Source organism: Coturnix japonica, chromosome 6 (assembly GCF_001577835.2).
Source record: "Coturnix japonica isolate 7356 chromosome 6, Coturnix japonica 2.1, whole genome shotgun sequence".
NCBI lineage: Eukaryota > Metazoa > Chordata > Aves > Galliformes > Phasianidae > Coturnix > Coturnix japonica.
In genome coordinates, this window is record NC_029521.1 from 25683235 (window position 1) to 25696625 (window position 13391).

The 13391-nt window shown below is 39.3% G+C and overlaps 2 protein-coding genes across 2 annotated transcripts in view; one reads left to right on the forward strand and one right to left on the reverse strand.

The window, feature by feature from the left end:
- Positions 1-6273, reverse strand: part of GFRA1 (GDNF family receptor alpha 1) — a 233309-nt gene extending 227036 nt beyond the window's left edge. The window contains exon 1 of the mRNA XM_032445525.1: positions 6176-6273. The gene's annotated coding sequence lies outside the window, so the exon portion shown is untranslated. The remainder of the gene's footprint in view (positions 1-6175) is intronic.
- LOC107316185 (pancreatic triacylglycerol lipase-like) lies at positions 2838-11579 on the forward strand. Its single transcript, XM_015867421.2, has 12 exons — positions 2838-2952; positions 3229-3383; positions 3528-3644; positions 4618-4752; positions 5636-5744; positions 5831-5950; positions 6196-6315; positions 7602-7717; positions 8564-8693; positions 9869-9980; positions 10382-10549; positions 11300-11579. Exons 1-12 carry the CDS (start codon positions 2904-2906, stop codon positions 11361-11363), a joined length of 1395 nt encoding a protein of 464 aa, XP_015722907.1. The 5' UTR covers positions 2838-2903; the 3' UTR covers positions 11364-11579.
- The last annotated feature ends 1812 nt before the right edge of the window (positions 11580-13391 follow it).

Sequence of the window (13391 nt, forward strand, 5' to 3'; positions counted from 1 at the left end):
TGCTTTGGACACCCTGGTACTGCAGTGCCTCCAGGAATGGGGTCTGCTTCTCAAATTTTTGGCTAAGACAAAGTTTGGTATCCATTAATTTGAATTTAGGTTCATATGGTACTGTTCTGTGGTCAAAGGTATGAGAATAACACGAGCTAGTTCAGATTCCTGCCTGTATTTATACATATAAATAGAGGAAATACATTATTTCTTCCACAAAGTATAACATTTAGCATGATATGTTTGACCAAGTCATTTTTAACTTGAAAAGTACCCAGACCTACGAAGCAGACTTTGAGTAAGAAGACTCTGAATAACTCTGGGCTTTGTAAACACTGGGATTATTTCACATTAAAGCAAACACTGCAGTTCTGTGAAGCACAGTTTACAGAGCCACCTGGGGCCATAGGAGACCAAGGCAGTTGGTATTTTTCCACTACAAAACCAACTTCAATGATAATGACACTAGGAAGAAAATGAGTTAATTTTTTCTTCCCTCCCATTTCTCCATTTTGAGAAGCAATGGACAAGCTAGATAGACTTCCATTAAATGTCAATAGAAATACAGTATTTTGAACGTATGCAATGAGTATAAATATTTGAATGAAATCTTAAAAAAAAAAAAAAAAAAACAACCAAAAAACAAACCAACTCAACCAAGCACAACCCAACAACACTTGGTATAGTATTCCTGCCTAAACACTAACTAAACAAAATTAAAACAGCTAAACACAAGTCTGATGTTCAGCCAAGACCAATCTGCAGCGTCAGTGCTGCAAATCCCTCAGGCCTAGCAGGAGGCAAAGGAAGCATGAACAATGCCAGGAAGGCTCACATCACATTCCAGGAGCAAACTGTGGCTTTCCTGCTGCATGTGAAATCCATTCCTCTCATGGATCTGCTTCAGGCCCTCTTCCTCTTTAAGATACCAGCACCTTCCACACTAAAACATAGCTGGGTTTTTATTTGCCACTTGCTTTCTCAAAAGCCATCCTTCTTCAGACAGCCCCTAAACCGAGGGGCCACAAGTGCCAGAACAGCTCTACAGAGAGCCGTGACTGGGCCACAAGATAAAGGCTTGTCCAGTTTTGCAATCTGTCACATTTTTTTCCCACCATGTTGTATCAGGGAAGCTGACTACTTAGTATAAAACCTGACTCAAACCCTTCCCATTAGCTCTTACATTACATCGGGTAAAACGGTTCCCACCTCATTTTGAACAATTATTTAGTTCTAGAAGGACATGGGATGATTCTTCTGCATCACTGATAGGACCATACTTAACCAAAAATTGTTTTTTCAATCAAATACTTCAATCAAACACTGAGATCTAATGAGTATCATAAGTGATATTTTGGAAAAAAAAAAACCAAAACCAAAAAAAAAAGACAAACACAACTTTCAAAGAAATGGAACCACAGAATCATTTGAGTTGGAAGTCCAGCTCCCCTACAATGAACAGGAACACCCATAGCTCAATCAAGAGCTTAGAGCCCCATCCAGCCTGACCTCAAATATCTCCAGGGACAGGGCTTCCACTTGCATGGACAACACTTGATAATGAACACACAGCTGGTATCCGGTTGGTCTTTCCCTGAGACAAAGATTAGAGAATATCTGTTCTTGAAAGATATAAGGTAAGAATAATTAAAAAAAAAAAAAAAAAAAGATACTCGCTACATGAAAAGATGCTCTTTTTTGTTGTTGTTGTTTGTTTGTTTTTGTCCACTTATGCCCTTTTCCTACTGATGAAAAACGAACAAGCCTAAGGGGTTCCCTGATCCAGGACTGCACATTTCCAGAGACTGCTTTTCACCTTTTAGTTCATGCCTTTAGGAGACTGACATGCTGAGTTTTGTAATACTGGTACAAAACACAAAGCAGCCAGATCCCAGTGTCTGGGAGAATTCTGTGTGTTATTGGTATACATTTGCAGCATGGTTTCTGGAAGTTCATTACCTAGACAGATCTCTTCTCAAAACTTGGGTTATAATGGGAGTATATGAAGCATCCAAAGGGGCTGCTGCCCATCCTTCTACATCCAGAATTTCAATGGGGAAACTAAACAGACACCGGGAGACATTCCTGATGGAACAAGGCTTCTCTGAACAGAGTTGATATCAGAAAGTGAGCACAAAAGGAGCTTTTCAAACACACAGTTACTTGGTACATTTTAAAGACTGCTTCTCTAACCTGTATCACCTATTAGACCCTCACATCCCAGCTACACAATACTAAAAACAAAAACCTTCCCAGCTAAGAAAATCCAGTTCTTTACAACACAAACTACTGCTTGGGAATTGCCCTACATCTGGATCAGCAACCCTGTTTTGGGTTCCAGCACATCAACTCAAGAAATCTACGTCAGTCAGTTTTGGGCTTAACAGATAAATCAGCCACTAAAGACATTTTCCGGTTTAGATATAGAATATAATCTGAAATAAACAAATTTTACTATCTTTCTAGGAACACTTCCAAGGATACAGCAAAGTATAAAGTACATTCAAAGTTTGCCCATTAGTGCATGAACTTCCCAGGCTGCACAGTAAGTAGTTCAGGTTTGGTGGAGACTTCTCTACCTTGTCAGGCAAATGGCTTAAAGGGGAATGGTAGCACTGTAGGTGTCCTTATGTTAGATCAAATTAGCTGGGATACAACTTCGTAACAGGACAAAAATCATTCTGGACTTGAGCTATGCCACTAGTAGATTTTACAGTACCATGAGCTCTGCTGGAGCAGGCAACATAAAGCTGACTCACATGTCTCATGTGTGACAGTCATAGCCATAGGTTGCAGGGAAAAAAGATCAGGGCCCTTTTCACCATGAGAAAAATCAGCATCAGAAAGACAGGTGGGCTTGGTAATCAAACAGGTTCACAAATCCTATCTGCTTCTTTTTTCTGCTGTTCTAGATGCTTCGGATTGGGATATTAGCGCTATTTCTTCTCTGCACAGCCAGAGGTAAGTATGTGGGATTACTGCTTATAAAGCCTTTCTATGATGCTGAGATATTTTTCTGCACTCAAGCAGAACTGCTGAGAAACAAGGTGGCTTCTTTCCTAGTGGAAAACTGTAGACTTTGAGAGCTGAGACAAGGCAAAAGCTGGACTTTGCACTATTTAAACTGTAGGATTTTCAGCAGGCCAAGAGAAGTCTAAAGAGAAGAGTCTAGATGTGATGACCACTAGTCTGCTCTTTACTCATTCACATATTCTTGGTCTGATCCATGTGCTACAGGTGCTGAAGTATGCTATGACAGGCTGGGATGTTTCACAGATGATAGACCATGGTCTGGAACTGCAGAGAGACCAATTCAAAGGTTACCCTGGAGCCCAGAAAGGGTAGCTACCCAGTTCCTCCTTCACACAAGAGAAAGTGGTGGTGGTTACCAGGTAAGAACTAATGCGGTTTCAATATTGGTAAATTACAAACCTTTTACATGCCTATACAAACAAACACAGTTCCGCTCTGCGCAATTTCACTGCACTCTCTAAAGAAAAGAGTTTAAAATTTGAATGCTTCAATATCTACAACAGGAGATATCTGCTGCAACAATTGGGAGCTCAAACTTCAAAACAAGCAGGAAGACAAGATTTGTTGTTCATGGATTTATAGATGAAGGAGAAGAAGGCTGGCCCTCAGATCTGTGCAAGGTACGTACTGCAGGGAAATCCTGTCCCTAGGAAGTTCCTTAGTTGGCAGTTATCAATATATTGCTGTACGTTGTTTGCTTTTTCCATTTCTAATCACTTTATTTTATGCTACTTTTAGTGATAAGAAGGCAGGAAAAGGGGACATATTTAAGTTGCTAATAATTTGAAAGTAGGTCGTTCTGTACATTGAGGAAAAAGATTAGAGGAAATGCATGAAATTCTTCACTTTAGTGAAGTGTGTGACAACAGGGTTTGGCTCAATTAGTGTCTTTTTCCTGCTCAAAACCTGGAGCTCTGTGTTTTCTATCAATTTTTGCACCAACTCTATAGTTTCTCAAGATGTTTCTTAATCCTGCCCCAAAACAGAACTGCAGTTCAAATCTGCAGTCTTCTCAAATCCTCTAATCATGGTTTCTATTGCAGCTGCTAAAGAAAGTTGCCAGTCGTATAGCGCACAAAGCAAAATAGCAGTTCACGTCACATGACACTACTTGGGCAATGTTTTTAATTAAGAACTCACAGAACTCCAATTTTCTTTACATTCTATAATCCTACTTTCTAGGAATATGAAAATTATAAGGAATACGGTTAAATTCCACTAAAATCAAGTACTGCACATTTATTTTATCCCTATCACCTGTTACTCTTTATTACTAGCTCAAAAGAAATTAAATTTATTTGACAGCTTCTCGCTGTCAAATACTGATTATCACTTTCAGGATGTGTAGGATTGACCGTTGGACTTATTCGGTTAATTATTTGTTCCAATTAACAGAAATAGAATGATCTTTTAATAACTTACCACGGTTTTGATTCTTAAAACATTCCCATATGCATTAATGCTGCATTTATGAATTGGCTGTATTAAACACTACGAATCCATTTCAGACTGTACTCCTGTGGGACTATTTAATGTGTGTTTTTTTTTAATTTAACTTTTATTTTTATTTATATATTACTTCCTCCAAAACAGAAAATACTTACAGTGGATGATGTAAACTGTATTGCTGTAAGCTGGAAAAGAGGTGCAAGATGTGCATACACTCAGGCTGCGAATAACATCCGTGTTGTAGGCGCTGAAATTGCATACTTGATCAATGTACTCAAGGTAAGAATCTCCTAATCACATCACTGCACATGTAAAGCTGATCTGGAAACTTCCGTGAATGTGAATGTAACCAACAAAATTATTTTTTTCTACTCAGTAATTATTTTAGAAGTTTTGCTGGAAACAACAGACTTATTTCTGAGTTGGAGAACTAAGTGATGATAGAAGGGTTAGTCAGCTTAGAGGTCTGAAGTTCTCCAAGAGAGCTGAATGGTTATTCCCTGGATATTAACAGGTGTAAAGAGCTATGAAGTTTTAAATATGCAGAAATAACATGCAGTAAACTGCTTTTTCATGGAGGCAAAAAATCTACAAAACAGCTCTGAAAAGCAGCTGTGGTCTGCAGTGACTGCAGAGCAACTGCTCTCAGGTGAGCAGGAATACCCCAGGCCAACTGGGACCGTCCCAGCTGCCTCCAGGGAAGCCATCATACAAAGCCTGAATGCTCAGGAGGTGCCACACGCCCCCTTCTCAACCAGCTTTACATGGGAAGCAACGATTGCTTTAAAGCCTTTTTTTAATCCAAGTGCTAATGACACATATTCCCCATAAGAGAACTTTAAATTACTCTTTATGGGTCTAGGATGTATAAAGAAAGCTGAGCCTCTCACAACTTGGTGCTAGAACTGTCTTGAGTTTTAAGAACACTTAAATGAGGGCAGCAGATGAATAAGAAGCTTTGGAAAAAATAAATAAATCCAAAATACAGATCTATTTTTTAAGTACCTAAACTGGCAGACATGTACCAAAATCCAATATGAACCTCCACTGGATAAGGTTGTAGTCAAAGTAAGATTTGGTTTCCAGCCCATTTTTAATTCTCTCTGTTGTTGACGAAAACTATTAAAGTAGTAAATTATTTTCTAAATGTTTATTTTCTCAGGATCAATATTCATACTCTCCAGCCAATGTCCACATCATTGGTCACAGCCTTGGCGCACACGTGGCAGGAGAGGCTGGCAAGAGGGTGCCAGGGATTGCAAGAATAACTGGTGAGGCAGGAATCTGAATCACAGCTTATACTAAAGATATCATTGCTAGATCTCTTCCATACATGACAGAAACATTTTTCTTTCAGGACTTGACCCTGCCCAACCTTACTTTCAAGACACACCAATTGAAGTCAGGCTGGATAAAAGTGATGCAGAGTTTGTTGATGTTATCCACACAGATACAGCTCCCTTCATTCCCAACTTAGGTGAGTATTCAACTTTACTGCATTAGGACCTCATTATCAGTGCTCCATGCACCTGAGAGTAGTAATCAAGACTCTGGTGTATTGATCAGTGCACAGACAGAGAAACACACTGTTATGGTTAACGAAAACTTAAGTCTTAAAACATTGTAGATCAACTTTAAGTCAACAGTTTGAAGAATTGTATGAGAAGTGCATGAGACAAGACAAATCTGGAAATGTACTTACCTCTGCTTTAAATACTCCAGGTTTTGGCATGTCCCCGGCAATAGGACATCTTGACTTTTATCCAAATGGAGGAGTAGAAATGCCAGGATGTGATAAGAATCCCCTTTCACAGATTGTAGATCTCGATGGCATCTGGGAAGGTAAGGGTGTTGATTACATTGCAAATTCAGAGGAAGGTCAGCTTCAAAATGTAATGACTTAATGTTCCTTCACACAGATGTTTTGTATTAGCTTTTGATGTATGCACCCTCAATGGCAAATACCCAGTGCAGTGAAACTGTTAGCATGTTCAAACATACCACTTTCCTGTAATTATTCTCATCCATGGATCAAATAACAAATAAGATAAAGGGCTTGATCTGGAAATCTCCTTTGAAGTAGCTAGAAGTAGAAACTAACACTACTTGAACCTTCCTAAAAACTGTAAAGGATCTGTAACAACACAAACATCTTTATTGGTGGAGAGGGACAATAAGACTCACACTCCTGCTTTGGGATCTTCAGCTGCAATTCTTCAGCATAGAGCAGTACATTCAAATATTATATTTTTAGTTAGTTATTAAAAATCTGGGTTGCACTGAAGCAACATAGTTGTGTCTATTTTCAGTCACCTAAACAAAGACTGGCAAGTGGCTGTTCCAATACATTTTTAGTTGTTGTTTCCTACAGATTTAAATAAAAAGCAAATCTATTGAAAAAATAATGTATAGTATAGACATAAACTACACATAACAGAACATTGAAAAAGAAAAAATAATAACTCACCTCTAGAAACTTTTCAGTGTCTGATCCAAGCTCTGTCTTGCATTGCTGCAAGCACCTTGAATTCTAGAAGCCCATCAATTTATTTGTGACACCAGGTGATGCTTTTCTCTAGGGTTTATTCAAAGCAGCTGGAAGCTTTTTTTTTTTTTTTTCCCACCCCCTCCGAAGAGTAAATTTGTTATCAATAATGGGGAACTAAAGCACAAAGAAATAACAGTATTGTGTATCTTCTTCTTTTTAACCTAAATTCAGGAAAATCAAAAAGGGATAAATAAATAAATAAATTTAAACACCTTCAAGTAACAATAATTCCTCAGCTCGAGTAAATCAGCCTACAAAAGATCTGCTCTATGCAGCTCTCTTTTCTATTGTGAAGCCCAGTCAGCTTATTTCAGTAAGTTACTGGGAGGGGGAAGAGGGACTGGGCTGCAAGGTCAGTCCTTGCAAAGAACTTCAGGTTCACACCTTGCACCTGTTGGATCAGCGTCTCTCCTCAGAACATCAGTTTGTTTCAATAGTAAGGTTCACATCTCAAGTTCTTAGCTTCAAGAGTAGCAATGAGGCTTCTGAGGAGGAATGACCCATTGCAACAGCACAGCAAGCACAACATGGGTCTCTTTCAACAGAAACTAAGAACTAACCCAAGAACATCTTTTCACAGGAACTAAGGACTTTGTGGCCTGCAATCACCTGCGCAGCTACAAGTACTACTATGACAGTATTAGCTACCCTGATGGATTTCTGGGCTATACCTGTGGTTCATATGATGCTTTTAAAGTAAGTATTTTTCAAAGCCTCACTACAGGCCATTGCAAAAGCAGTGCACTTATCAATACATCTGAAACTTGATTTACGCTAGCTTTCACCCAGTGGGTGCACGTGTAAGATAACTGACAGACATCTTACAGTGGCTTAGATGACATGAGCTCAAGTAGGAAAAGGTAACAACAAACCAGGGATAGCCCTGGTACAGTGTTGCCGCCCTAAGGTATTACTAGAGTTGGTGTGGGTCCCCAAGCCTACTCTGGTGCATCAAACAAGGAACAGGTAGGAAGAAGAGCCTGCCCCAACCTTCACCAACTCTATTTGTTAAACAGCAGCAAGAGGGATCTCATACTATAGTAGGTAAGCTTTCAAAATAACAAGAATTATAATAATATGTAATGGTGCTGATGGGGTCAACCTATGGTGAAAATACTTTGGTGACTTAAGATGCCTACAAGGACAATGCACATTAATTGTGGACCAAGAGCAGGGATTCCTTCCCTTTTTTAGAATGGGAGATATTGAACTGCCTAAGTGTAGCAGTGATGCAATAGGCTCATATTCCATAGGCAGTATAGAACAGGTATATAAAAGGAATCAAATTGATCTTCATGCTTTCTGAGTAGATGATAGAGACTTCTCAGGTCACTTTGAGAGAAGGCAACCACCTGTTTCTATCACCGGGATACAAAGCTGCTTTCAGGACAACAATGAGCTTTGTTTCCAGTGTAAAGCCTTTCTTGAACCAGTTTGGAGGTAAAAAGAGACATCATTGTTTCTCACCTTGTTATATTATCACTAATAATTTTTCTAAGCTGTCTGGATAATTTTATTAATGGATCTATTTCTTTTCACCAGCAAGGCTGTTTCCCATGCCCAAGCGGTGGATGCCCAAACATGGGTCACTATGCAGATAAATTCAAAGGGAAAACTTCAGGTTCTTTTGTGAAACTTTACCTGAATACTGCATCCGCCAGGGACTTTCCTCGTAAGTTTTCACTGTTTCCATTGCTATTAATCCTTATAAAAATGCTTCCCCCCCCACATTTCACAGTTAATTAATTTTAATAAATGAAAAGACAGATCAGAGCAAATAGCTCTTCAGTCCTTTCAGTCCTTTGGGCCTTTTGCCCTCTTCTGCCCCAAAACTAATGCTATTTTGTGACCCCCAGTTGGTCTGAAAGATGTCAGACTGTAGAGCCAAGCAGAAATCAATGAGGTGTTCAGTGGGCTACACTACAGGGTGTGTGTGGGAAGGAAGATAGGAAATGCACATTAGACTGAGAAATATCTTGTTGAATATTTTTAAAGTGACTGTGGTGAGCGTGTCAGTTGTTAAAGGCAGAAACAGAGGCCTGGAGAAGATGTGAGATCTCCAACTTTGGAGACAGTCAAACTCCATTTGTCAAAGGCCATAGAATCACAGAATGACTTGGGTTGAAGGGACCTCAAAGATAATCTAGATTTAAACCCCCTGCCATGGGCAGGGTTAAAAGTAACCTGATCACAGCTGATCCTGTCCTGAGAAATGGATGGACGAAATTACTTCCTTTACAACCTAAGTTATTTTAAATGTCTCGTAACTTGTCATTTGCTTCACCTTTGTAAAGAATTGAAGGAAGAAGAGCTGCTTTTGTCACTTGCAGGCTAAACAAAGGTTCCCACTCATAGGAGTGAGCATGACAGCTATTTTATTTTTAAGCTTGTTTTACTTTATGGATCAACATTTATTCCCAACTCTTCCTTTGTTTATTTGTTTTATGTTTGCTTATCACATTATGAGCTAGTGGTTTTGTTCATTCCTTACTTTTGTGTGGTTTTGTTTTTTTTCTCCCAGAAAATAATACAAAGGTTTGCCCATTTCTCTTGTTGGTCGTAGTAAGACATAATAATGACAGATCTGACTCACTGGTGTACTGAATGGTTATAACTCAATGAAAAACTGTCAGTGTTATGTTAATTCCATCCAGTCCAGGCAGCACGGGATGTAGGCATGAGCTGAAGGTACAAAGCAGCGATAGTTTCTTTTGCTTTTAACTATGGTTATTGTTTAAAAGGTTTATATATTAAAAAAATATATATCTAATCCGACATGATATTTTTGATATTTTGAGACTGTTTCTCTCTTGGTGCTATCCAACTTCCTGTATTTTTTCTGTGCAGTTTGGAGGTACAAAGTCACTCTGAAACTCGCTGGTAGTTCAAAAGTATCAGGATATTTAAATATTGCCCTGTATGGCAGTAATGGGAACACAAGGCAGCATCAGATATTCAAGTAAGTACAAAATTCAATGGAAGATAAACACAAAATCTATATCAGATAAATCAATTTATATTATATGAGATTTCATTCAATTGCAAAACATTGTATGAACCTTACTTACGTAAGAAATAAGATGCAGCTCTACCCTCTCCATGGGGACTGTCCAGTAATTGCATCTTCATAGTAAACTGACTGCAATACAACAATGCTATCTGCCTTTTCTTCTGACAAACTCTGATTTTTTGAATGAACATCATCAGATAATGGAGAATAATGTTTTACCATGATATAAGCTAAACATCGCCTTACTACCAACTTCCTATTGACCTTACTACCACAGCCAAACAGTTGAAGAGACTGCTAATGATTAAATGGCAGAAAGCCTCACATATGTAATGCACTATTTTTCACAGGGGAACCGTCCATGCAGGCAACACTTACACAGCCTTTATTGATGCAGAACACAAAGTTGGAAAAGTTACAAAGGTTAAATTTCTCTGGAACAATAGCGTGGTAAATCCATCTCTGCCTAAACTGGGAGCCGCAACTGTTGAAGTGCAGGTTGGAGAAACTGGAGAAACGTGAGTACATCCACTGTCAAAATCCCAGCAGTTACTTGTGAGGGCTAATGACAAAATGATATGAAGGACAAATGGATTTGCATGTGAAAAGGTGCTCAAAGCATTGGAAGGGAAAGGTTCTAAGGAACACTTCTAACTTCCTTCCTTTTAAGATCATTCATGATTCAATTTGCTACCATTTCAACTCTCTACCTTAACTAACTATGAAAAAAAAAAAAGTTCCATTCTTCAGAGGGCAAGTTTCCTGTAAAGAAAACTTTGGGTGAGAAAGATCAGCTCTGGCTTAGATTATCAGCATAATTCCTGCCATGTTCCTACCTGCTGTCTGCAAGAAATGTCTGCCTTTGTCTGAGCTTGCATTTGGATGTCTGATTAAATGTCAGTGGGAATCAGAAGATTTCCATTGATATTGATGCTTGCTGAGATTGTGTGACAAAACAGAGGCAATAATACCTCTAACAATTCAGTGAATATGGATAATACATGAAAGCTGTACTTAAAAAGCTAAATACAAATTGATATAAGTTAAGACATACTTCTATAGAGTGTGGAACAAGGCTTGGATGCTCAGATTATAGAAGCATCTTTTACTGATCCAACATCTTTTTAAAACAAAACCCCTCAATTTCTTTATCGTGTATCGTATTTACCCATGACTGGGTGCCTAAAAGAAGGGGTACAGCGTATATTCTAGGCCCATATAAAAATTCCCAAGAATTCAAGACTTTCATATGTTTTTGTTTCCTTCAGATTCAAGTTCTGTGGCTCTGAGACAGTGAGGGAGGACGTTCTGCAAACCCTTAATGCTTGCTAACAACGCATACAGATGCCCACAGCCTCGCTGCCAACAAACACTGGTCAAGCATTAAAGACCAGAGTCTGCAGTCTCTACAGCAATAATAATGGAAGCTTCACATGCTGATTTGTTGATTATTGTACCTTTTAGATGCAGACACGCAAAAGGAAACCTTTCTTGCTCTAGCAGGATAACGAACAATCAAAATAAATAATAATTATCTAGGAATTTTAACATATAAGTGTTTTTATTTCTTTGGGGGTGGTACGGGTTTTATTTTGTGGGCTGGTGGTTGTTTTGTGTCCGTGGATGTCTCCCTGTAGAGAAGCCTGAAAAATGCAGGATTCTTAGAGCAGCTTTAGGAGTGAACGAGCCAAGGCCCATTGAAAAATTCCTGATTTCAGCGTGTTTCAAGGTAATTTCAAACAAGGGGAAGAAAGGGGCATCATCTCTTTGACAAACTCTGTCAGCTAGTGTAGGTAGCTCACAATTCATCTCTGATCCCTCAGCTTGCTGCAGGGTCCCCATCCTCAATGGACAATACAGAGTGCAGGGGCCTGGATACTCACTGCTCCTTGGGTGGCTTCCTTTTAAGGATTTTCTCTTAAGGTTCCCCAGGGCAAAGACCTTCTGCTCCTCCCGCTTTTCCCCATGACTTCTCTTTAACCTTGTCCTGAGCTGGAATAAATTCCTTAGGTCAGAAACAAACCATTCCTTGGTTTTACCCAGCTGAAAATAATATCCCTCAGTGCTTCCAGTTTGAGACGGAGATGGAGAAAGACTTCCTTTCACCTTTAAGAAACGTTGTAAGCTGCACCCGTGATTCCTGCTTGGATTAAAAGGCAATATTCAGTTGTGTAACCTTAGGAGCACAGCACAACCCAAGTTTTATCTTGAGAATCACTGCAACATAAATCTCTGGGAGCTTACTTTATGGAGGATGGCAGGGAATTAATTTATGAATTAGTAAGTAACCCCTTGCTATGCTGACATAGATGTGTGGGGAATTAATATGCTAGTACAATTTCTCGTTCAAGTTCTCTCAAGAGCAATACACAGATGTTTTTCACCATAATGGTGCTATTTGTGCCTTCCACTCCCTATACTGCTTCCTCCCCTCTGCAGCTCCTCCTAGCAGCAGCAAGTGCACAGCAGAGAAGAGTGCTTTGTGTGCCTTCTTCCCAGCCTATGCCTACCATAAGGAGTATAGGATAACATCTATTTTACCTTCAGTTTTTCCCTCCCTAGTCAGCCTTACACTAGTAGAAAATGGTGTAAGTCACAATTAGTTCAAAGATAGAAATAATTTGTCTGCACTGCCATATCAGTAAGCCCAGTTTTCAGTTCCTCCTGCAAAGCCTTTCTCAGCTCTCCACATCTTCTTGTCTAGGTTTGCAGGAGGCAGAGGATTGAGCCCAGGAGCTTTGCACACTTTCACAAATCACTCACTAACCAATCCAAGGAAGAGCACTCTCCAGTTCCAGGGAGGTGAATAGATGTGGGGTTTGCCCAGAGTGCCCACACCCACAGACACCAGAACTAGAACCTGATGCAAGGCTTTCATGCACCCTATTCCCTTTGCCGCAACCATTTTACTCTTCTAGAATTTGGCTTCCTGATCTCAGTACCTCCTGCCGAGGAATCCTCAACAGGGTTATTAACTTCCTAACATTGCAGAAGAGTTTCTCCTTTGTCTTTTGTTCCCTTACGGTAGTATAAGCAGATTCTTGCCTACACAATTGTTTTGACAGCCAAGATATTCTCTGCATTATCCTTTGCCATAGCCACTTCAGCAGCCCATGTAATTTTAACAAACACCTAACAGAATCAAGTCGTTAAAGCTGACAATAGCATAATAAAAAATCTCCTTTTAATAATGAACTGGAGCTGCCGTCATCTAGTTTTAGAAGAGTAAAATCTCTCCCCCCCTCCTGAACACTTTACAAAGCTATTACATAAAATGCAATGTTAAATGAACAACAAATTACTTTCCCTTTAGCTAGCTTTTAATGCTAATGGTGCTATTTATTCCTGACCTTTTCAAAT

What these genes read in the sequence shown, in the direction of transcription:
- LOC107316185 (XM_015867421.2), top strand. Translation starts at nt 2,904, where the DNA reads ATGCTTCGGATTGGGATATTAGCGCTATTTCTTCTCTGCACAGCCAGA. An exon ending in TCCCTTCATTCCCAACTTAG is followed by an intron (nt 5,951 to 6,195) that starts GTGAGTATTCAA and finishes TAAATACTCCAG; the next exon opens with GTTTTGGCATGTCCCCGGCA. An exon ending in TCTCGATGGCATCTGGGAAG is followed by an intron (nt 6,316 to 7,601) that starts GTAAGGGTGTTG and finishes ATCTTTTCACAG; the next exon opens with GAACTAAGGACTTTGTGGCC.